The sequence below is a fragment of the Pseudopipra pipra genome, chromosome 2 (assembly GCF_036250125.1).
Source record: "Pseudopipra pipra isolate bDixPip1 chromosome 2, bDixPip1.hap1, whole genome shotgun sequence".
NCBI lineage: Eukaryota > Metazoa > Chordata > Aves > Passeriformes > Pipridae > Pseudopipra > Pseudopipra pipra.
The window spans coordinates 91,762,221-91,785,468 of NC_087550.1; the positions used below are offsets into that span (position 1 = coordinate 91,762,221).

The 23,248-nt window shown below is 38.1% G+C and overlaps 1 protein-coding gene across 6 annotated transcripts in view; it reads left to right on the forward strand.

Moving 5' to 3' along the window:
* RGPD4 (RANBP2 like and GRIP domain containing 4) overlaps positions 1-23,248 on the forward strand; it is a 33,068-nt gene that overhangs the window by 7,958 nt on the left and 1,862 nt on the right. Inside the window, exons 8-29 of one of the 6 annotated variants that reach the window (XM_064646400.1) lie at positions 520-610; positions 1,483-1,692; positions 2,202-2,380; positions 2,477-2,652; positions 2,951-3,074; positions 3,416-3,577; positions 3,897-4,034; positions 4,125-4,271; positions 4,701-4,883; positions 4,965-5,048; positions 5,453-5,588; positions 5,758-5,855; positions 6,387-10,935; positions 11,820-11,897; positions 16,715-16,882; positions 18,203-18,295; positions 19,163-19,359; positions 19,867-20,107; positions 20,606-20,704; positions 20,875-21,017; positions 22,420-22,693; positions 22,818-23,152. In XM_064646400.1, coding sequence (XP_064502470.1) covers positions 520-610; positions 1,483-1,692; positions 2,202-2,380; positions 2,477-2,652; positions 2,951-3,074; positions 3,416-3,577; positions 3,897-4,034; positions 4,125-4,271; positions 4,701-4,883; positions 4,965-5,048; positions 5,453-5,588; positions 5,758-5,855; positions 6,387-10,935; positions 11,820-11,897; positions 16,715-16,882; positions 18,203-18,295; positions 19,163-19,359; positions 19,867-20,107; positions 20,606-20,704; positions 20,875-21,017; positions 22,420-22,693; positions 22,818-23,152 — 7,905 coding nt within the window. The remainder of the gene's footprint in view (positions 1-519; positions 611-1,482; positions 1,693-2,201; positions 2,381-2,476; positions 2,653-2,950; positions 3,075-3,415; positions 3,578-3,896; positions 4,035-4,124; positions 4,272-4,700; positions 4,884-4,964; positions 5,049-5,452; positions 5,589-5,757; positions 5,856-6,386; positions 10,936-11,819; positions 11,898-16,714; positions 16,883-18,202; positions 18,296-19,162; positions 19,360-19,866; positions 20,108-20,605; positions 20,705-20,874; positions 21,018-22,419; positions 22,694-22,817; positions 23,153-23,248) is intronic. The other 5 variants (XM_064646402.1, XM_064646401.1, XM_064646403.1 and 2 more) reach the window with 5 other exon arrangements.

A 23,248-nucleotide genomic window follows, 5' to 3' on the forward strand; every position in this document is an offset into this window, starting at 1 on the left:
TGATTCTTAAAGGTTAGTGCAATTATTTTCTGCAGTATATTCCCTTTTCCGTAGTACAGCTGAATACACACGTTGAGTGTTATTGCTATAGGGAGGGAAGGAGAGGAATTCAGTAGTTCCCATATACCTTTTGTGTAGGCAGCAGAATTAAAAATATCAAGCTCCTTTGTGTATTAATTCTTTGCCTTGATCATCCTTTTTATGCCATTGCTTGTATTCCAGGTATTACTTGCTCTTGTGTACACTTAATATTACTTTTAGTAGCTGTAATTGCACACCTATGGGCTTCGGGTGGATTCTCTGCTCTTTTCACCCACCCCACACCAGAACAGAACCCCATCCCTGGATATATGATGCAGTACCTTCAGAATGAATGATGTCTGTTTTCCTTTGGTTTCCTAAAGACACTAGTTTCTTGATTTCCTAAAAAGACACTAGTTTCTTAATTTCTAAGATTATATTTCGTTGTTCTGCTCCTACTGTGAAAAAGCTGTAACAATTTTCTCCTTACTTCACCAGGTTCCTCAACCAAAGTCAAAACTAATAAAGGGGGATCAAACTGGACAAGATATGCTAGAAATGATGGCCTGTGATCGAAAAAGCCAGTCTGGTAATAAAAATAGCTGCCTAGTTCCATTTTAGTGTTAGAGTTACTGTAAAAGATAAGTAATTTGTTAAAGAACACATTGTAATCCTATAATGTTACCACCACAATATGCAATAAAACTTTCTAGATTCTGACTACATATGTAAATAAAAATACTAGTTTGGTTCTGACACCAGAAGTGGTTTTTTTCCCCCTCTTAAGCATGCTGGTAGTGTGGTTTGTTTTTTTGGTTTTTTTTTCCCCAAGAGTGGTGGGGGTTTTTTCCACATTCTCGACTCTCCAGCACACTAAGGTAGAACTTAACTTTTATGGTCTCTTAATCAACTTGAAATATCTTTTGCCTATTGATACTATTTTACAAGCATTGTTAGTCCCAAGAGGAAAAGAAAACATTACTATTTTTTTCCCCAGTCTTTTCATCTCGTTTTTCAGCTTTGTTCTTTTTGCTGCTAAGTACAGACAGTTTTTCAGTCTACAAAATTCTTACAGGACCTTAATGAAAACAAATGAACCCATTAAACATCAGGTTCAGTTATTTCAGAATGGATTTTGTTAACACAAGCTTCTACTTCTATTATAGCTACTTATTTTAAGGTCAGTTGCAATGCCCCTAGAATAGTAATGGTAGGATGGCTTTGTTTTCTGAAAGAGCTGGATTTGCAAATGCCTTGGCATTGTTGTCACTTCGAGCTTGGAAAGCCTGTGTGCTGAAACACAAACCTAATTACAAGGAGAGCATATCTTAGCAGACTGTAGGTTTCATAAGGGGAAGTCCTGATTCCTGCCAAGCCTTCAGTAGCAAAGAACAGTCCAGTGTAGCAAATGCTACTTTCCTCATGTCCACTGCTTTGTAAATGTGTATTTCTGTTTTCTAGGTCATATGCTGCTGAACTTAAGCCATGGCAAGCAAGACTTCTTTAAAGAGATTGTGGAATCATTTGCAAACAAGAGTGGTTCATTTACGTTGTTTGATAGCCTCTTTGAGAGTGGAGCTTCAAGGGAGAGATCTTTTATTGGCACAGATGATATTGGAAATGTCAGTACACAAGCACCAGTGCAAGTGGAACTCAATAAATACGATATTGGTAAGAGGTGTTACTTTCTGAAACTCAACACAACTTCTTGTGTTGGAAGTTCTTCTACAAATAGTTCATATTGCAATGAAAGACAAATACCTGGCATAGCTGTCCAAAGTTGCCCTAATGTCCTAGGAAAAACTTGTACTTTATTGCAAAGTAGAGAAGTGCTTCTTGAATAATTCCTTTAAGATTTCTGGAGAAGGAAATAGGTTGGCTAAAATTAGTTGCCTGTTGGACTGAATAAAGTGAGGATGGAAATGGAGGAAATCTGAGAGTCACTCTGTCAGAAGCTCAAGGGGTTGATGTCTGTGAGCACTTAGATGAACGTGATATGTTTGGCTAATCTGAAGTTTGTAATCCTTCATAAGTGAAAGCTGGAATCTTGATGTGCATCGATCTGTAACGTATCTTTGGCTGCTATGACAGAGGGAAATGTGAAACCCAGCTTTGATCAGATACAAGTCTTGATGACTTGCAGGAAGCTGACATTTGTGTCCAACCTTGGTTTTGCACAGGTGCTGTTCGAATGCACAGTGGCAGTCTCCAGCACCTCGTGTGGCTTGGCTTGCAGTGGAACTCTATGTCAGTCTTACCCCCGATGCGCAAGTGGTTAAAACAGCTTTTCCACTTGCCTCAGGAAACATCAAGACTTGAGACAGATGCTCCTGAATCCATTTGCTTGTTAGACCTTGAAGTAAGTAAACTTTCCAAGTTTTTTAATGTACGATACAAATTAAGGGGTTTGTTTGTTTGTTTGTTTAATACTTTTTATTTTTTTTAATAAAAACAGGTATTCCTACTCGGGGTGGTATTCACTAGCAACCTGCAATTGCAAGAGAAGTTTAATTCTCACTACAGTGCACATCAGCCTCAATTCTTACCATTGCCAGTGTGCAAACAACTCTATACTGAAGACCAAAGATCCTGGTGGGATGCTGTTCGTACCCTTCTTCAGAGAAAATCAATGTAAGTCTTTTTCAGTTTGGAGATACTTGATCAAGCACCATAAAGGGAGCTCGAGCACCTTTGATTGGTCCCAGTAGATTCTTGAAAAATTAAGTATTTTGGAAATTGAAGCTTTGTTCTAGTAGGGACTTGATACGTTTGAAAGACTTAGAAATTAAAATTCTATTTTTACAACAATGCATTTCTAAACAAGGCAGGTTAGAACTAAAAACCGTGGGATGTATTCATCAAGTAAATGCTATGTGAACAGATGAGAAACATTAAATGCTAATGAAGAAATGTTTCTTCTGATATTCAGACCAGGAACAGCAGCAAAACTGAGGCTTACTGTACAGCGTGGCATAAGTACTCTGCGGACACTGGAGAAGCATGGCCTGCAACCTGCCTTAATCATACACTGGGCAAAAAGCTTGCAAAAAACAGTAAGCCGAGATTGTTTGTTTGGTTTTAAATATGTAGAAGTGTTTTTCTGTTTTCCAAACTATGAACAGACTTGGGTGACAAGGGATCAGATGAGTATGTAATATTGAGAACAGCTGTTAATTTTATTAGGCAAATTTGTTGCTCTAGTCACTCTATAAAGTACTGGTTTGAACTGCAATGTTATTTTCTATGTGTATGTTACTTTACATAGCTACTTTGTTTAGTGTCAGAGAAGGACTCTTGAAACTTTTAAAGAAAATAGGAGAAGGATTTGTATGAATAGCATTTTGACTTGAACTTTTTGAAATAACATGTGCTTCTGTTCCGTTTTCTTCACCAGGGAATTAACCGGAACTCTTTCTATGACCAGAAGGAATACATTGGACGAAGTGTCTATTACTGGAAGAAAGTTTTACCTATGCTGGAAATTATCAAAAAGAAGAGGAGTATTTCTGAACCTACTGATCCTCTCTTCAAACACTTCCATAGTGTAGACATTCAGGTACAGATTGATTAAGCCAAGGCTGAAGTAGGAGAAGGTCTATGTCAGAAACGTACATAGTTGAGGGATTTTTGTCTACATTGTGCAACTCACATTATTACTAGGAAACTATTAATGATGAGATTCGGTAATATCAGCGTTTGATAAAGGGGGAAAATCCTCTCCTTACAACTTCAGTCTTACCTTTAAAATCATGTTTACAATTGGAAGGCACTGAACACCCTTAGTACAAACTTTCTTGAAAAAGAATTCTCCCTGTATTATAAGAAAAAATGTCATTCCGTTGTTAGGTATGAGTTGTCCTTCACTTTATTTGTAGGTCTTTCAGGTTGCAGCATATGAAGAAGAGGCACATATAGCATTTGCCATGTTGGATGCAGTTGATGGCAAAACTGATGATGCTTTGTTAGCATTTGAAGCTATTGAGAATGTGGTTTCCTACTGGAATCTTGCCATGGTAAGTTTGTAAGTTACATTACCCTGAAATGCTTTCCTTTATTCAGTTGCCTTCTGACTGATACTAATTAATCTGCATCCTGTTCTTTAGATTTTCCAAAGGAAGGCAGAAGAGATCGAAAATGATGCCATGCTGCCAGAAGAACACGAGGAGCACAAAACTTACCTTCTTAAAGCCAGGTATTATCTAATGAAGATCATTGCGGAAAGCTCCTCAGATATGTCAGTAACTGAGAAAGTAAGTAATTCTTGCTTTAAGAACTTTTTCAAGACATGCAGTGGCTTAGGTTACTGTTTCAAAATGAAGCTGTTTGCATTTAGGTTACATTTTTAGACTAGTCCTTGCATTAAAGCAGGTTAAACTCTGGGTAACTTCTGTAACCTACCAGATCATGTATTATCCTGGTTACTCTGTGGACGAAAGTTTTAATGTAAACGAATAGCTTTTACCACTGCCTTTTTATAGAAGTTGATAGTTTGAAAAGATATAATTGCTTGTGAATTGTTTTCTTATGTGAATCTTAACAGATTTAGAGCTTTTCTGAAAAAGAAATCAGTATTTGTATAATGAAAGCCTTGTGAATTGTTCAGCCAGAATTCTGAATGTAATCTGTCTTGTTCTGAGGGAGAATTGCAGTCATGACTCATGTTTCAAATAACTTTCTAGCTGCCAGTGTCTATTGAAACTGTGAGGGAAGTGCTAGATACAGTGATCCAGGAACTTGGCGAGAATGTTGAAGAGGGAAGTCTTGCCTTCAGAAATGGTCTGTCACGAACTGTAGATTCAGCAATGAAACATTCCACTCCATCACCAACTAAGTTCTCTCTTTCTCCAACTAAGAGCTACAAGGTATGTTGGCCAGTTATTATTTCAGGGAATTATTATGTCTGAAGAAAAATTCACAAGATTCAATAAAATTTTTTTTCCTAGTTTTCTCCTAAAACTCCTCCTCAGTGGGCAGAAGATCACAAATCTATACTTCAAATGATTTGTCAGCAAGTGGAAGCTTTGAAGGTAAAAATTTTGTCACCATATTCAGTGAAAAACACTTGGCCTTTGAGTACAAGAGTATATCTATTGTTTAAAACTCCTCTTTGGGACTTAAGCAGGTTCGCTGATGCACCCCATCTGGGGACTGTATGTGCAGAGTTCTGCTTTTATCAGTTTGGTTCTCATCCATTTGGTTTTTTTTTTTTTTAACTGGCTTGTTCTGGCTTTGGAACACAATGTTAGTACTTTGTACTGCATGGGCAGATCCTGCATGATTCTGGCAAGTACTTCTTGGGGATTTCTTAAATTACTGCCACCACTGAGCTTGAAAATGTGTTTAAATAGCAAAAGGGTAGGGATCATGTTTTATTCTATAAATACGTGTGTGATACATACTTACACTCTTGCTTGGAACGCTGCCTTGACAGAATGAAATGCAAGAAATGAAACTTAACAATTCCAACACAAATGCATCTTCTCGCTGGTCTGCTGAAAACTATGGAACAGATACAATGCCAGACGGTTATCAGAGAGCACAAAATCTTCATGAAGCACCATTAACAGGCAAGTTCCTGCAGAATTCATACCTAGATGCTTAGCTAAATTTTTGAAAATAATGCCAAAATGTTTTAATGATTCACAATTAAAAAACTGATTGCTATGGAGAGTCCATTTAAAACAACAACAAAAAATGATCAAGTGTAAACTTTGTTTTCCCGGTGTTCCTTTTTAGTTGCTACCACTGGTCCATCTGTGTTCTACAGCCAGTCTCCTGCCTATAACTCTCAGTATCTTCTCGGAACTGCCGCAACCAATGTAACACCAACAAAGGTGAGAAAAATCTACTCACTTCAGCTGCTTCCAGTGATCTCCTGAAAAATGACTGCTTTTGATTCTATACATAGTTGGATGCAGTTCCAGTTCCTTATGCAGAATTTGGTGAACTTGGACTGCTAGTCCAGGACTAATTTGTCTTTCTGCCTAATTTTTGGGATGTGGAGTCTGGGAGGAAAAGCCAGCAAAATATCTGCTGTATGTTAGTACATTTCTCCTACAGAGTATGTATGATAGCACTTAACTATACCCCTTCCAAGTAGTATGGCAAAAGAAAATGGGGGTTTCAAGGCTTTTTTCCATAAAAAAGCAACCCACTCACATTGTGCCCCTTTTTCAATGCTTGTTTTCAAATGCCCTTCAAGGATTAATCAGTTTAAACTAAGGTAAAATTAGTTTAGATTTAAACTTGTATGAAAGTATGCCCTCCTTTTAAGAGTACATGTAATGCAGGCTTCAGCACAAGTAGGATTTTGTCCTCTGTGTTATCATAGTAAGCGAAGCACTTGTTTTCTGCTCTTTCTTTAGCCTCCTGTCTATGGCATGAACCGACTTACACCTCAGCCACATATATATTCCTATCAACCACCAATGCATACACCACCTCTGCAAAACACTTCTGGTTGTATGTTTTCCCAAGAAATGTACGGCCCACCTCTACGTTTTGATTCTCCTGGTACTGCGCTCATTTCTCCTCGTGCGGGTGATGACTATTACAATTACAGTGTTCCACAGGCAAGCACAAATCCAACATTGCCTAAACCAGGCTATTTCACAAACCGTTCAGTCACGCCACCAACTTTAAAGCCCGCAGAATCAAAAGTGATGCCTAAATTTGGACAGCCGGGAACAACTGAAGGATCAAAAACACCTCTGCCAACACCAGCACAGCCAAGTCAGACACCAACTTTTAAATTTAAACCTAACTTCAAGTCTAATGATGGAGACTTCACCTTTTCTTCTCCCCCTCAAGTAGCGCCACAGCCTCTTAATGCACCTTATAATAGCAGAGAAAGCCTCTTGGATCTTCTGACATCTGATAAACCTTTACAGGATGATAGATACGTTGAACAGAAGCCAGTTAATGATCACACGAATAGTTCAAGAAATATCTTCAATTTCAGCAATAAGCATATTCCAGGCATCTCTCTTAGAGAGAACATGGGACAAAATGCACACAAAAACCTGGCTTTTGAGAAGAATGATACATTTAGTGTTCAAGAACCAAGCAAACCTGTATTTATGACTTCAAATTCAGATTTGGCCAATAGAAGTCATGAAACAGAGGGAGGAAGCACCCATGGTGGAGATGAGGATGATGATGGTCCTCATTTTGATCCCGTGGTGCCGCTCCCTGATAAGATTGAAGTAAAGACAGGTGAGGAAGATGAAGAAGAATTCTTCTGCAACAGAGCCAAGCTCTTTCGTTTTGATGCAGAATCTAAAGAATGGAAAGAAAGGGGAATTGGAAATGTGAAAATACTGAAACATAAAGTATCTGGCAAATTTCGTCTCTTAATGAGACGAGACCAAGTGCTGAAAATCTGTGCAAATCACTACATAAATACTGATATGAAATTAACTCCAAATGCTACATCAGATAAGTCATTCGTATGGCATGCTTTAGATTATGCAGACGAGTTGCCAAAACCAGAACAGCTCGCAATTAGATTTAAAACGCCCGAGGAAGCAATGCTTTTCAAAAAAAAGTTTGAGGAGGCCCAGAATATTTTAAAATCCTTGGGATCAAGTGCTGACGCATCTGTGACTCAGAATAGTGGAACCGCAAAAGAAACAACAAATCAGGACATCAAGGAGCCTAGCACATCCATTTCTGGAACCTTGAATTTGAGCTTTCAGTTCCCAAAAGATGGGGTGAGCAGTGAATCTGACAGCAAAAGCAGCCTTACAGCTACATCAACTGCATCTGGCCCTACTATTTCATTTGGAAAGGATGCTCAGCAAGCCTATTCTTCTGGTGGGTTTGGGCAGCATCTCATGAAGAAGGATCAGTGGGAGTGTAAAGTATGTTTAGTTCCAAATGAAGCAACTGCAAAGAATTGTGTATCGTGTCAAAATCCAAATGAAGATATGTGGGAAACACATGACACCCCATTAACTGGCTCTGTAAGTTTCAAAGCCAGTGGTAACACAGTGCAGGACAAATTTGGATCTGCTTTTGCTAAAAAGGAAGGTCAATGGGACTGCAGTGTCTGTTCAGTAAGAAATGAACCCACTGCCTCCAAGTGTGTTGCCTGCCAGAATCCAAACAAAAGTAATACAGGAGTATCTAGTCAACAAACTTCTGCTAAGTTTGGCCAAGCAATTGCTCCAAAGGCTATTCAAAATGACTTGAGTACTGCTTTTTCTAAAAAAGAAGGTCAGTGGGACTGCTCTGTATGCCTAGTCCGAAACGAAGCAAAAAATGTGAACTGCTGTTCTTGTCAGAGTCCTAACCCTCAAAATCAACCAAATATGCCTATACCTACTGTTCAGGCATCCCCTGCTCCTGGGTTTGGTTCCATTGCTGATACAAGTAAGCCACAGAAAAATGGGTTTGAAGGGCTTTTTACTAAAAAAGAAGGGCAGTGGGATTGTAGTACTTGTCTTGTGAGGAATGAAGGTTCTTCACCAGCCTGTGTAGCCTGCCAGACACCAAATCCATCTGGTAAGCCTGCTGGTGATGCTTCGTCAGCTCCTCCTTTTGGCTTGAAAAGTAAATTACCTGAACTTGATGGAGGACAGTTGGGAACAGGCTTTAAGTTTGGTCTTGATCAAGGCAAGACGCCATCGTTTACATTTCAAATTTCTTCTGATACTGAATCTAAGTCTGCAAAGGAAGGATTTAACTTTTCAATGCAAGTGCCTGCAGGTGGATTTAAGTTTGGGATACAGGAATCTAGTAAAAATACCACTAAGAAAGATGAGCCGTCCAAAGAGTGTACAACTGGCTTCTTAAAAAACACTGATGAAAAAGACAAAAAGGAACTGCCTTCAGATAGTAGAATTGGATTCCAATTTCAAGAAACAGCAGACAAGGAGAAAGGTGACTTTGTTTTTGGGCAAAATAGCACTTCCACTTTTGCTGAGCTTGCAAAAAGTACTCCTAAGGAAGGCTTTCAATTTGGCAAAAAGGACCCTAACTTCAAAGGCTTTTCAGGTGCAGGTGAAAAGCTGTTTTCTACACAGAATTCTAAAATGGATCACAAAGCAAACACATCTGCTGACCTTGGTGAGAAGGATGATGATGTGTATAAGACAGAGGACAGTGATGATATCCATTTTGAACCTATAGTTCAGATGCCTGAAAAAATAGAACCATTTACAGGAGAGGAAGATGAGAAAGTGTTATACTCCCAAAGAGTAAAGTTGTTCAGGTTTGATCCAGAAACAAGCCAGTGGAAAGAACGTGGGGTGGGCAACCTGAAGATTCTTAAAAATGAAGTTAATGGGAAAGTAAGAATATTGATGCGTCGTGAGCAGGTACTGAAGGTGTGTGCAAATCACTGGATAACAACAACAATGAACTTGAAACAGCTCTCTGGCTCAGACAAAGCATGGATGTGGATGGCCAATGACTTCTCTGATGGTGATGCAAAGTTGGAACATCTGGCAGCAAAATTCAAGACACCAGAGCAGGCTGAGGAGTTCAAACAGAAGTTTGAAGAATGTCAGAGGCTACTGCTAGACATACCACTGCAGACACCCCATAAACTAGTTGATACAGGTAGGACAGCTCAGCTTATACAGAAAGCAGAAGAAATGAAGTGTGGCTTAAAAGATCTCAAAACTTTTTTGACAGATGACAAAACTAAACTGTCAGAAGAGGAAAATGTCAACTCTGTTAGTGCCAGCAGTACTTCTGATCTGGTTATAAAGCCACATGCTGAAAGTACTGGCCCTACTCTGGAATGGGATAACTATGACTTGCGTGGAGAAGCATTGGATGATAGTGTAAGTAGTTCTGTATATGCAACACCTCTTGCAAGTAGCCCTGTAAGGAAAAATCTGTTTAGATTTGGAGAGTCTACCACTGGTTTTAGTTTCAGCTTTAAATCTGCCTTGAGCCCGTGCAAATCTCCTGCCAAACAGAATCAAAGTAGAACATCAGTAGGCACAGATGAAGATTCTGATGTTACTCAAGAAGAAGAGAGAGATGGACAATACTTTGAACCTGTGGTGCCTCTGCCTGATCTTGTGGAAGTGACTAGTGGTGAGGAAAATGAGCAAGTTGTCTTCAGTCACAGAGCTAAGCTCTACAGATATGACAAAGATGCAAATCAGTGGAAAGAGAGAGGTATTGGGGATATCAAGATATTACAGAACTACGACAACAAACAAGTACGTATAGTAATGAGAAGGGACCAGGTACTAAAACTCTGTGCCAATCATAGAATAACACCAGATATGAATTTGCAGCAGATGAAAGGATCTGATAGAGCATGGGTGTGGACTGCATGTGACTTTGCCGACGGCGAAAGGAAAGTAGAACTTCTAGCTGTGCGATTTAAGCTGCAAGATGTTGCAGACTCATTTAAGCAAACTTTTGATGAAGCTAAGCGTGCCCAAGAGAGAGAGACACTGATAACACCTCTTTCTTCTCGTGCCAATACACCTAAGGAATCTCCGTGTGGTAAAAACGCTGTAGCTGTGCTAGAAGAAACGACCAGAGAAAGAACTGACCTCAGCCACGGTGATGGTACTTCTGATGTAACTGTAGAGGCTGCAGAGGTGTCAAACACTTCAGAAACACCAACAAAAACAGTGGTTTCTCCTCCAAAGTTTGTATTTGGATCTGAATCTGTCAAGAGCATTTTCAGTAATGAAAAGTCAAAGACATTCACGTTTGGAAATACTTCAGCCACTGGTTCGCTCTTTGGCTTCAGTTTTAATCCTCCAAAAAAAAGTGAAAGCCATATTCCAGCATCTCAGAACACAGCAAAAAAAGAACCAGAAGTCTCTGAACCACCGAAAAGCTCTAATGCTACTCAGAAGCCTGTAGATAGCAAGGTAGACGACTTTCCTACTACAGCACAAGATGGTCCCTCTAACTTCTCATTTAGAATTCTGGAAAAAGGTGAGTGTCAATTGAAGTAGTAATTTATTCAACTACACGACTTATTAAGCAGCCAGCTCTGTGCTATTCATTACTCTTTATTTTCTCGAGAATACATAGTTTCTTTCAGTTCTAATGCAGGTATCTATATATTCTCCAGAGTTTCAACTAAATGAGAGAATTTTAAGCCATAAGTATTTTTGTATAAAAATGAAAGTGTGTGATGCAGGATGGAGTTTTGTTTACTGAGAACAGGGATTTCAGGTAGGGAGCTGTAACTCTGAAGTGCTGTATCTGAATCTTGGACTTAAATGCTCAAAGTATCTGTGGACTCACTTTGTGAGACTTAAATAGATGGCTGATTTGTAGGTACCTGAGCCTTTGCCCTGAGTCATAAAGTGCGAGAACAGCTAATGTATGCTTCAGTTACAATTTTAATTATCCCTATGATTGAGCAGATGGCTATTCTAAAATACTATGTACCTTTGTTTCAAGTCTTAAATATTGGCCTCAGCAATTTCAGTTTTGTAGCTTAAAACCAGATATAAGTCTGCTTCCTTAGCCTGAGAAGAGATGGTGCGATTGCATCCTCAGTTTGTCACAGTCTGAAAAAGATGTGCTTACAGAAGTTGTGGCTGTGATGTGACCATTATCATGTGCTGGGATGTCTCAGAATTATGAACACATACCGTCTGTTTATTAGCTACAGTGTAATAAAGTGAAGATGGTGGAAGATGGTAACTGCAAGTCTATTCACACGGGTTGGATAAGCTTGTGTAGAATTAACAGATGAAATTTCCTGCTGGGAAGTATGACTGTGGAATACTTACAGAATGTAGATAAGTCTGTTTTATCCTTTGAAAATTCCAGGTAAACACTTATATACAAACAATTTATTTTTTTAGGATTTAATTTTAGCCTTTTTAAATCTAATCCAATGGCCTTTTGGACAAGCACATCCTCCTTGCAACCTGATAGTAAAGGTATTTACATACTGCACTGAATGTGTGATAAAAACACTCTAGTGGGCATGGACAGTAACCCAGCTGTGTCAAAGCAGTTGGCTCAGTAATCCTTATGATTAACATGCATGCTGAAGGAGAGTACTTAAAATTGTGTGTCTGGCTACTGTATTTGTCCTGTAAAAGAATGTCTTTAGCCCTTACTATGTTTACAAGAGCCAGCACAATGGATGGCCCTGTTCAAGCTTTTGGCTTCTGTTTGCCTTATTTTCTGAAGGTAGCTGCCTTGCACTTCTCCATCACACTTTTGCTAAGTGTACACACTGAATCTGTTAAATGGCTCTTTTCTAGAGAAATGATATTGTGTTGTTGTCAGAGAATGTCTCATAGTGCCTGAGCTCTTGTACTCCGTGTCAGTGAAATACGCCTGAAGATCCTAAGATAGGTTTTCCAATAAAACACTTGACTGTATTTAGCCTCTATGGAAATGTTCAGTTCAATTTCCTGATTATCAGTGTTAACTGCTGCAGTTAACACTAACAGCATTAAGTGTCTTAAAAACAAGGAGTGCACAGAAATGAGAAAACTAACTCCTTAGCTACTGCTTATGCATTTATTAAATATATATTTTGAAGTCCACCTTAGCTGGTTAGAAAATTCTTGCTGAGTAACTGATTTGTTTACATTCAGGACCTGTAAACAAAACCATTACAGCTTATAGTTTGATTATAAGTCATTGTAAGACGTTGGTAATGGTGCTTCTTGCAAGTGTGCTTACTGTAAGCATACTCAGCTTATGCAGTTCAACAGTATTTTAATTTTAAATAGCAAATTTTTAGTCTTAAGACACTCTTCTAATGGTAGTGTATTGCATTGTTTAAAAGTTTCAAAATGTCATTCTAAACACCATTTTCCCCAAAGTTGTATTTCTGGAGAAGCTGTTCTTATTTAAACACTGAACTCCTGTTCTGTATGCACTATCTAAAAACCACCTGTTCTGTATTTTTAGGCATCCCTGTGCTGTCTGTGCATCAGTTATTAACAATTCAATTCTATTTTCATCATTTGATGTATGTAATGTGAAGTGATTAGGCATTCTATGCCAATGCATACATGCAAGAGCTATTCCTACCTCAAATTGATCTTGGTTTTATATTGAGGGTGTATAGTGGGGGGGATGTGTTTAAAGGAACAAAAAAAGTATGTCTCTCTGGTGCTTCAGGCTGTTCTTTGCTTTTACTCTTCTGATAATTAGGTTATGATTATATATTTAGTGATTTATTTACAGTTGATAATTGTCTTCAGTGTAAGTTCTTGGCAGCGTTGTTTTGATTTCTGACTTAGTAGTAAAAGATTTTGAGAAGTCTTTTCTAAATTAGGTTTTCAAGGCTACCCAATACAAATGTAGTATGAGGCTTTCTCGTGGTGCACGTCTTTTGGGGAGAGGCTTCTGAATTGTGCTAGACCAACACTCAAAAAAAATTTAACCTCAGAGTAGTTCTGCACCTCCATGCAAAAGCATTTGTTTTTCTCAGGTCAGATCATGAGCTTTTTATAAGTGCTTGTCCTGGTTTCAGCTAGCATAGAGTTAATTTCTTCTCAAGAGCTGATACAGTGCTGTGTTTTGGATTCACTATGAGAATAATGCTGATAACACTGTTTTGGCTGCTGCTATGTAGTGCTTACTCTAGGTCAAGGATTCTTTTTGTGTCATGCTGTGCCAGTGAGGAGGTGCACAAAAAAAGCTGGGAGGAGCATTGCTGACACAGGTGACTCAAACTGCCCAAAGGGATATTCTGCACCACAGAACATCATGCCTAGTATATAAACTAGGGGAGTTACCTGCAATGTCGGGGTGTGGGGATGGGCTCTGGCATGAGTCAGCAGGTGGTGGAGCAGAGGTATTGTGCATCACTTGTATTTCCTTGGGTTTTATTTTGTCTTTTATTATTATTATTTACTGTTATTGTATTTTACTTCTGTTTCAATTAATTAAGTGTTCTTAACCTACAAGTTCTACTTTTGATTCTCCTCCCCTTTCTACCATGGTGGGGGGTGTGGTGCTTAGTTGCCAGCTGGGGTTAAACCACAGCAGTGCTTTACAAGTTTGAGTCGTGTTAGTTGCATGTTACTGTAGCTGCTACATTCATTAGGGTTTAAACTCTGGCACTTTTTTCTTATAGCCAGAAGATATTCTCTGATAAATGCATGAGAAAAAATATCACTATTGTGACTAGCTAGAGACATTTAGGCTTACCTGGTCTTAATGTCAGTTAAAATAAAAGCAAAAATACACAGTTGAAAATTTTTGTGCATGATATTGCCTTTAATTTTGTTTCTTTCATGTGCTAATGATGTTTTGTGTGAATTTTTTTCCCCAAAGTAGAAAGTTCTATTATCCTAAAACCAACAGTCTTTTCAGAATATGTTGTGGGTATGCATGGCTCTTTGTTTTCACAGCTGCCTGTGAAGTTGTATTTAAGCTGTTTGGAGCAGTAGTCTTTGTTGAACTCTTGTCACTTTGAGTGGATGTTTGGAACACTATAATCTTAGTCTAGTGTTTGATAGATCAGTTTCATGGAGAACTTAACAGTTAATCTGAAGTGACTTTTTAATATATTTCTCTTATTCAGCTATTTGCACAAAGGCTACTGAAAGAAACTGCATGATAGCTCTTTGAGAATGCTGTTTGTCAAAGGGGATGAGCAATGAGGGCGGTAAAACACTGGAACGGAATCATCTGTTGCTAGGGTCTTCTAGGTAGCTTTCTACTGCTCACCTTAAAGGAAACACACACTTCTACTGTCTACCTGGCTGACTTGGAAGAAGTTGTTTGTTGTCAAAAATAAATTTTTGAAAATTCTCTAATCCTAAGGAAAGCTGGTTTTTTGCTGTAGGACTAAATGCTCCACACTTAAACCTCTAGTGAAGTTGGTGCAAATTTACTCAGTCCAATTAAGACACTTGCTTAACTAATCTGAGAGAATAAAACACATGATAATATGCAAGATATGTGCATATCTTTATAACATGTACTACATGTACTTAATTCTTAAATCAGCTAGGGTGAGTTTTTTGTATAACATTCTGAGAAAATGTATGAAAATATCTATAGCCTACCGTTGTGATATGAACATAAAAATTTGCTGTTCAAGAGTTTTATCATATATCTGCTTTCTACAGGCTCAAAAAGGCCTGTAGATCTAAAAAAAAAAAAAGTGAGTAAAAAGGATTACTTTACAAGGCTGTATGTCCTGGTAATGGGTTTGAGCTACAGTCTGGTGTATTAAAATGCCTGAAATGATTAATTTTCTAATTAAAGGGAGAGTCAGTTGGGGCAAAGTCAGTGCCCACTGAGTCAGTGGAGGGAATACTTTGAAAAAAGACATAAGTTTGAATCAGTACTTCGGATCTTGCTCTTACTTTACTATTCTTTATATTGCTCTTAATCTACTGGCAGATACTAGTAAGACAACTGCTTTTAAAAAGCAGACTTATTTTAGTGTGTCAGTTGCATCAGAGGATTAAGGGACATGTCTGTAAACATTACAAATCTCTTCTGTCCTTGTCTCCTCCTGCAATGATGATTGTGAAATTGTATGCTCAGGAAAATCAGTGTTTTTCAGGAACTGATTTCTAGCTTAAGATTTAGGTTTCCACTGACTACACTGTGCCACAAACTTATCAAATATTTTTTAATGAAAAGCACAGTGAGCTTTTGAGACCACTTTTTTTTAATTCTGCTGACTGGTTTAACTCAAATCTGAGTAACATGAACAAATAGGCTGAGGTACTAAAGCAATCAGATTGTTTTTAGAAACAGCTGATGTGTGGCTACTGATGTGCTTCTGGGGTAATTCTTATAAACAAATTTTGTTTTTCACACCTTTATCCCCAAACTCACCATCTCGAAACAACGCTAAAACCTAAACAAACAGAAGCCCAACCAAACCATAGATAATATTTAAATTGGTATATCCTCCCTCTTTGCTTCCATTCTCTCATAATAAACTCAAATATTTTTTTCCACAGCGGTCTGCTTGTCCTTATAGCCACATGTTTATCTACAGTTTGCTCTAGGCTTTACTTTCAGCTTTAACCTTTGATCATGCACTGTTCTCAATACCAGTGGGATGGGCACTTTATTGTAGAAGGAGAGAGGGTAAAAAGCTATATAATAAAATTGATAGTGATATTTGTCCTTGCTAGAAAAGCTAGCTAAATAGGCTGAAAGCAATATTTTTTGTTGTTCAACAAAGTGAAACTAAAAATTACGTTACTTTTGAAACAATAAAAGTTTCAGCAACAGCTATTATGGTAAATTGAGATTAGCTAATAAAAAGCATAGATTTCCCACAGGTAGCCTGAAATAAGTTCTATTCAGTTGCTGTTTAATATTTTCTAGAACTTAACGCACTTTTAAGCAATGCAATTTGACGTGTACACAACTTCACTTTTTCTTTTCTCAGGTCTGAAGTTTACGTATTTACCTCTATGTAACACCTCTGTCCCTTTTCTCCATTGCCGTATTTTATTTGATATGAGAACTTCTTTAAATAATCTTTATAACAATATAAAGATGCAGAAATGTTTCTGTTCCAATACTTGAATTCCAAAGGCAATAGAACAGGATGTAGTTGGGCATGCACGTTAAGCTTTCTTGAGTTTTAACAGGATGATCTGTCCTAGCATCCTGGAACTTTAATTTTGTTTCCTGTGGATCAACAGAAAATATGTAGGCACTTAGAATTAATTCAGTTCTGTAATAATGGGGGGTTAATGTTATTTCCTGCTCTGAAATTATTCAGTTTTAATGGTTTGTTCAATTTCTGTAAAAGCTGAGAAGACAACAGTGTCAGAAGACAATCTTTCATCTGATGATGTTATAATAGTTTATGAGTTAACACCTACCCCTGAACAGAGAGCTCTCGCTGACTTTCTCAAGCTCCCTTCAACATTCTTCTGTTACAAGAATAAGCCTGGATATGTGAGTGACGAGGATGATGGTAAGAAGTGCCAAAGTTTACTTTTGTATTACCTTTTTGTGAGGAAAGGGTGTAATACCCTGCACTGGTGCAACCCAACCCTGAGCTTTGCGTGCAGTTTCGGGTGCCTCAGTGTAAGGAGGACATCAGACTGTTGGAGGGGTGAGACCAAAATGGGGAAAGGCCTTTCACCCAGATTCAGGAAAAGTAGCTGATGTCACTTGGTTTGTTCATCTTGGAGAAGACAAGGCTTGAGGGGTGACCTCATCACAATCTACAACTTCCTTAGGGATGGCAGTAGAGGAGGAAGTTCTGATCTGTCTCTGGTGACCAGTGATGGGACATGAGGAAATGGAATAAAGCTGTCAGGGGAGTGCTGTTGGGCACTGGAACAGGCTCCTCAGGACACCAAACCTGTCATAGTCCAAGCAGCATCTGGACAATTTGCTTAGTCATATGGCTAGGTTTTAGGCAGTCCTGCAAGGAGTGGAGAGCTGCAGCTGGTGATCTTTGTGTCCCTTCCAACTTGAGATACTTTGTGAATGCTGTTGGAACCATTAGAACTCAAATACTTTTGTTTGGACCAACGGGAATCAATCCTGTCAACATCCTTATGGCCAAAGATGTACATTCAAGTCTTCAAGACAGAATAGTACAATGGAGGCCCAGGAGTGACTAAAGAGAATTTGTCTTGGTGTATTGTGGCTGTTGATGAGTGTCAACAAGGCAGTTAGTTAGGTAAGACTGAATAATCAGATACTTGAGACTTACTGAAGTATTTTGAGTCTTTATTAAAAACTAACAAGCTCAGGTTCCCTAAATATTAGACTAATGGCTTTTCTTCTAAAGCATATTCCAAATACTAAACCTGAACTTCTTTTATGTCAAATCTTATCAAATGCAACTAAATTACTCTTAATTTATTCAGCAGCAAATATGTTAAATGGAAGTTCTGAAGCATTGTATTCAACAGAAAATTGGAGAAGACAAGCCTGCTTTCACAAATACCTGAGCTTGCAAGTTTTTATGTAAAAGATCTTCAGTCTTCTTTCCCAAATATGCATAGTGGTACTCTAAATAAAATCACTGTCAGAAATGTGTTTTCTGAAAACAAAACCTGTGCCATGTATCTGTAACAGTCTAGACTTAGAAAAAGTGTTACAGCACACTCAAGCACATGCATGGAAAACTAGAAGTGAAAGCTTACCTGTTATTTTGTGGAACTCTTAAAACATAAGCAAAAATTACACATGCTTGCTAGGCTTATGAATTGAAAGGGCTTAGGAGACTTCTCTGACCTAGAGGGTGCCTGAGAACTTACACTTGTTTCCTGTGTTTAAGATGAAGACTATGAAACAGCTGTTAAGAAACTTAACGGAAGACTGTATCCCAGTGATTCAGAAGAGAAAAAGAAACAACAAGATCCTGTAAAAGGTATGTCTTAAGAAATTTTAAGTATTGTGCTTTATGTACTGAAACATAAACTGAATCTGAAGGACATGTGGGCAGAGATTAATTTTGTTTCCTGAGATAGTTTTTAGAAGCACTGATGCTGGGAGCAGAAAAGCTGCATATCAAAGTACAGCTTTTAAGCTCACTATGTGAAACTGTTAGTTAGCAGTAAAGTGGTACCTGAATGAGAAATGTTCATTTCAGGTGATCTCTAAACAAGAGCATCAAAGTCTTTTCCTACCTTGAGGTTCTTCTGAATATGAAAAATTCAGCTTGGCATGATACTGTTCAAGACAAAAATTCTCTTCATCTTTGAATATTTGCTTCTTCTGCAGATAGTCAGTTAGGCTTATGAGTTAATGTTGCTCAAAAAAAATTAGACTCTATACTAAAATTACAGGTGTAGAAGACTTGCTTATGTCAGCTTTGGCTGTGCCTCAGACTTCAGTGTTGCGTAACTGAAAATCTGAGCAGATACTTCTAGAAGTGAAGTTTGGGGATTTTTTGGGGGGGATATGTGCTACAAGGGTGTAAATATTGAGCCATCTGAAATATGAGGAAATGTTGAAGTTATTCATGGCAGCTGCAAGATTGAACTCTTCATCATTGTGTGGAAATTCCCTGGTAGCAATAGAGAATTACTTATGTTTCCAATTCTAGTCACCCTAAGTTAAGTTAGGTAGTCTTCACTTCCACTGTTTAAACAGTAATGCTGTTTGAAAAACTCTCGAGGTCTGTCTTCAAGTTGCCCTGGCTATCATGAGATTAATTTACAATATAGGTGCCAGAAATTAAAATAAATAGCAGCTAAATACTGAAATATTTTCCACTAATTTTTACTCTTTGCAGTAGGCATTGCAGGAAAAAGCAAATTCAGCAGTGAAAGAAAATGTGCTGCTACTTGGGAAAAGAAACCAACTCCTGAGGAGAAAGCTGAAGCAGAAGCTCAGCAGGTTCCTTCTACATCTGTCTGTGGTGTCAGCAGTGATACTGAACATAACAGTCCAGAAGACTTAAAATCAGAAGCTACAATTCAAGAAACAAAAGTAAGAACTAAATCTTTACTAAATTTCTTGTTATCAAACTTGTGCAATTACTTCATATATGCATAAGACACTACAGTTTTCCCCTTGTGAGAACTAAAATATACAGTGGGGAAAAACTATTTGAGTCTTTTGTGGCTGTGCCTGATGCCAACACTGAAACAGAAAGCTTAGAGCTTAAATTCTTTCAAAAGGGAAAGAATGTTCAGGTGTTCTCATAAACTGCTTTGGCTAGCAATATTGCTCCTACTGTATACAGAAGAACTAATTGATTTCAGGAAGTCACAGTATTCTTTTTAAAGTTTACTACTTCCAGATACCTCAGTCTCCTGTCAAGTTAACCTCCTTGTATGTTAAGCATCATGACAAACTCCAGAAAGCTTACAACAACTTTCTTGGTGTTCTTTTTTTATTTTCTCAAACATCTGTGCTTAGTCTCTGGAGAGATGGTTTGTGCCCTAGGCTCTTCTACCTTACTTGCCTATTATGTTATTTTTTTATTAATTGCAGGAGAATGAGGTTGCAAGCTCAAGTGACTTGGCCTGTACCAGTAAGGAAGAAATGCCTCCTCCATCAAACGATGAGGTGACAGTATTTGTCCAGTCAGCTACCAGCAGTGAGGAAACAGATTCCAGCACAGAAACAGTGCAAGTATTGCAGACTTCATCCCGAGCTGTTGACACACCTGTAGACCTGTCAACTAAAAAGAGTGATTCAGACTGTTCGGAGTCAACACAAGGTAAGGTCAGAGGTATGTTCTGGGACTTTTTTGTAGTATGATTTTCTGTAGATTAATGTATGTAATTTAGTTGCTGCCTTGGGAAGAAGTAGTACCAATGCTGAATTAGAAGCTGTCATGGTTTGAAAAGTACCAATCTAGCAAAAACGTGTCTAGGGATTAAAATAATTTTATCAAATTTTTTTTGTGTTCAAATTCAGTACTACAGAGCAGTGCTAGTGTCTGCTGTGTAATTTATGAGATGTACTTCCATTAGTTCATGAAATACCACATGAATACTTATTAGAGCTCTGTGGATCTGCACAGAAGTAGAATGCTGAAAATCTGTCTTGAGCCCTTATTTTAAGCCATAATAAACTGTCATTATTACATACTTCACACAAACTGAAATTTATTGGATGATAAAAATACTGTAGACACTTCTCCAGTATATTCTTGTGTGACTACATAAATGCATTTTCTTTAAGAAAGTAAGAGAAGAACTTTTGACTTTCCCCTCTTATTTGATAGAAAACAGAGTCATCTCATTTGGTTTTGGCAATACTGCAGGCCTGTCATTTGCAGATCTGGCTTCCAAAAGCTCTGGAGATTTCGCTTTTGGCTCAAAAGGTGAGTTGGACTAGTCTCTGAGGCAGACCTCAGCTGGACTTCTGCTTCATACAATAAAACTTTTATGTACCATATTTCTACTGATTTGTAGAAACAACAATTTTTTGCAAGTTTTTATCAGGAAGAAAAAAAATGACACAAAGTTTAAAATGTGACTCTCGTAATTGTAGATAAAAACTTCAAATGGGCAAATACAGGAGCAGCTGTGTTTGGAGACACTGCCCGTAAAGCAGATGAAGATGAAGGTGGTAGTGATGATGAGGTGGTACACAGTGATGATATCCACTTTGAGCCAATTGTGTCTTTACCAGAGGTAAGATGACTTCTGGAATATAAAACAACATTAAGATAAGCAAAACATTTTTTAAAAACTTGTTATGTTAGCAGACATGCTTAACTTTGCCTTCTGTTTTGTGTGCACCCTGTTCTGCATATGTTACACTGGCTGTGTAGAAACACCTGCTGTTTTAAATCCTAGTACAGTGTAGCACTGGAGAAGGGTCTGGTGCCTCAGTTAAAATCTTAAACATTGATTTCTCTATACCTCGGCTGAGTGTTGATCAGAATGCAAATTTGTACACATAACTTAGAAAAACTAAAACATTATATATAGCACAGCTGAAGAACAGGAAGGAGAACTGGATAACTGCTAGTGCCAATACAATTCAGCTGTGGCTTTGTATTAAGGCTTGTAGATTCAGTTCTGTGGAAGCCATAGAAACTTACAATTTTTACTCTAAGCTAGGCAAGATATTTCTTAGGATCCCTAAGCAAAAAGATACACAGTTAAGTTCACCTGAGGGCTAAGGGAACTAACTTTGTTACTTGGAAAATAAATTGTTTTTCAAGAAGTAGAACCTTCAGCTTTGAAGGTAGACTTATGACTTGTGGAGTGAGGCTTCACACAGTTATGTCTTGATTTGGTGTTTAGCCAAAGTGTGCCTAATAACCATTTCTGACTCTTTTGATGCTAGTCATAATGTCTAGCCTTTCTATTAATAATATAATTCAACTATAGATTAGTAAAATTATTAAGCGAGGCAAATAGAGCATAAATAAACAGCATGCAGCATTCTTTAATTTGAACAGTATTAATCTGATTTATTTTGTAACATGCTTTCAACCACCTTCTTCAAAATTCAGTATGCTTTTGCTCATCTGTGTGTCATATTATGACTTCTGTAATGTTTTTCGTCACATATTTCTCCAGTTCTCTCAAGTGTTCCTTATCTTTGGAAGATGTGCTAACGAAAGGAGGTTAGAGGCCATAATATGCATACATAAAGGGAGATATATCTGTCAGGCCTGTTTGTTGGACTTGGTGTTTATTCTATTCAAATGCAAATATCAAGTTCTTAAACAATGTTCAAAAGAACTCCTGCAATTGTAATAGTACTACGTCTTCCCTTCTCAGTATGCACATCATGCAGCAGACCTGAAACTTTCCTGGGAAACTTGCCAAAACCATATGCAGCATGGTGAAGGAGTATTGCAGTGCTATAATTAATCTCAAACAGTGGAATTTGTTGGGCTTTTAAATTCTGAAAAGGCTAAATGTCACACTCACTTTAGTGTAATGAATTGTGTTGGAGAAGGGACCACACTGAATAATTTTCCACTGTAATGTGTCAGAATCATCATAACTGTATGTAATAACTATTTAATATCTCTCCTAGGAAATCACAGGTAGTCATTCTACTGTGTTGGTTTTCTAGGTGGAGGTAAAATCTGGAGAAGAAGACGAAGAGATTCTCTTCAAAGAGAGGGCAAAACTCTACAGATGGGACAGGGATGCTACTCAGTGGAAGGAGCGTGGTGTTGGAGAGATCAAGATCCTCTTCCATACACAGAAGAAATACTATAGAGTCCTAATGAGAAGAGACCAAGTACTTAAGGTCTGTGCAAACCATGTCATCACCAAAGAAATGAACTTAGTGCCCTCTGATACATCAAACAATGCTTTAATTTGGACAGCCACAGATTATGCTGGTGAGTCTTTCAGGTGTTTTTTGTTGTTTTTCCTAAGCGGTCTGTAGTTTCTGTGCCTTTGTTTTTCCCAGAAAACGATTATAAGATAAAACTAAAGAAACCCTCTTTCTGGATTTATTTTCAGATGGTGAAGTAAAAGTTGAGCAACTTGCAGTCCGATTTAAAAGCCAAGAAATGGCTAATTCTTTCAAGAGGAGGTTTGAAGAATGCCAGCTAAGCTTGTCAGAACTACAGAAGGGGCACTTATCTCTGGCAGCAGGACTGTCAAAGGACACCAACCCTGTTGTGTATTTTGAAGTTTCTGCTGATGATGAACCTTTAGGACACATAACCATGGAGCTGTTTTCAAATATTGTCCCAAGAACTGCTGAAAATTTCAGAGCCCTGTGCACAGGAGAGAAAGGATTTGGATTCAAGAACTCCCGCTTTCACAGAATAGTCACCGACTTTGTGTGTCAGGTAAGTATAACAGGAAGACTCTTCGAGAGAATGAGAATGCATCTTGACTAAAGATGGCGCTTCAAAAAACACTTCATATTTGTTGGCAGCATGGAT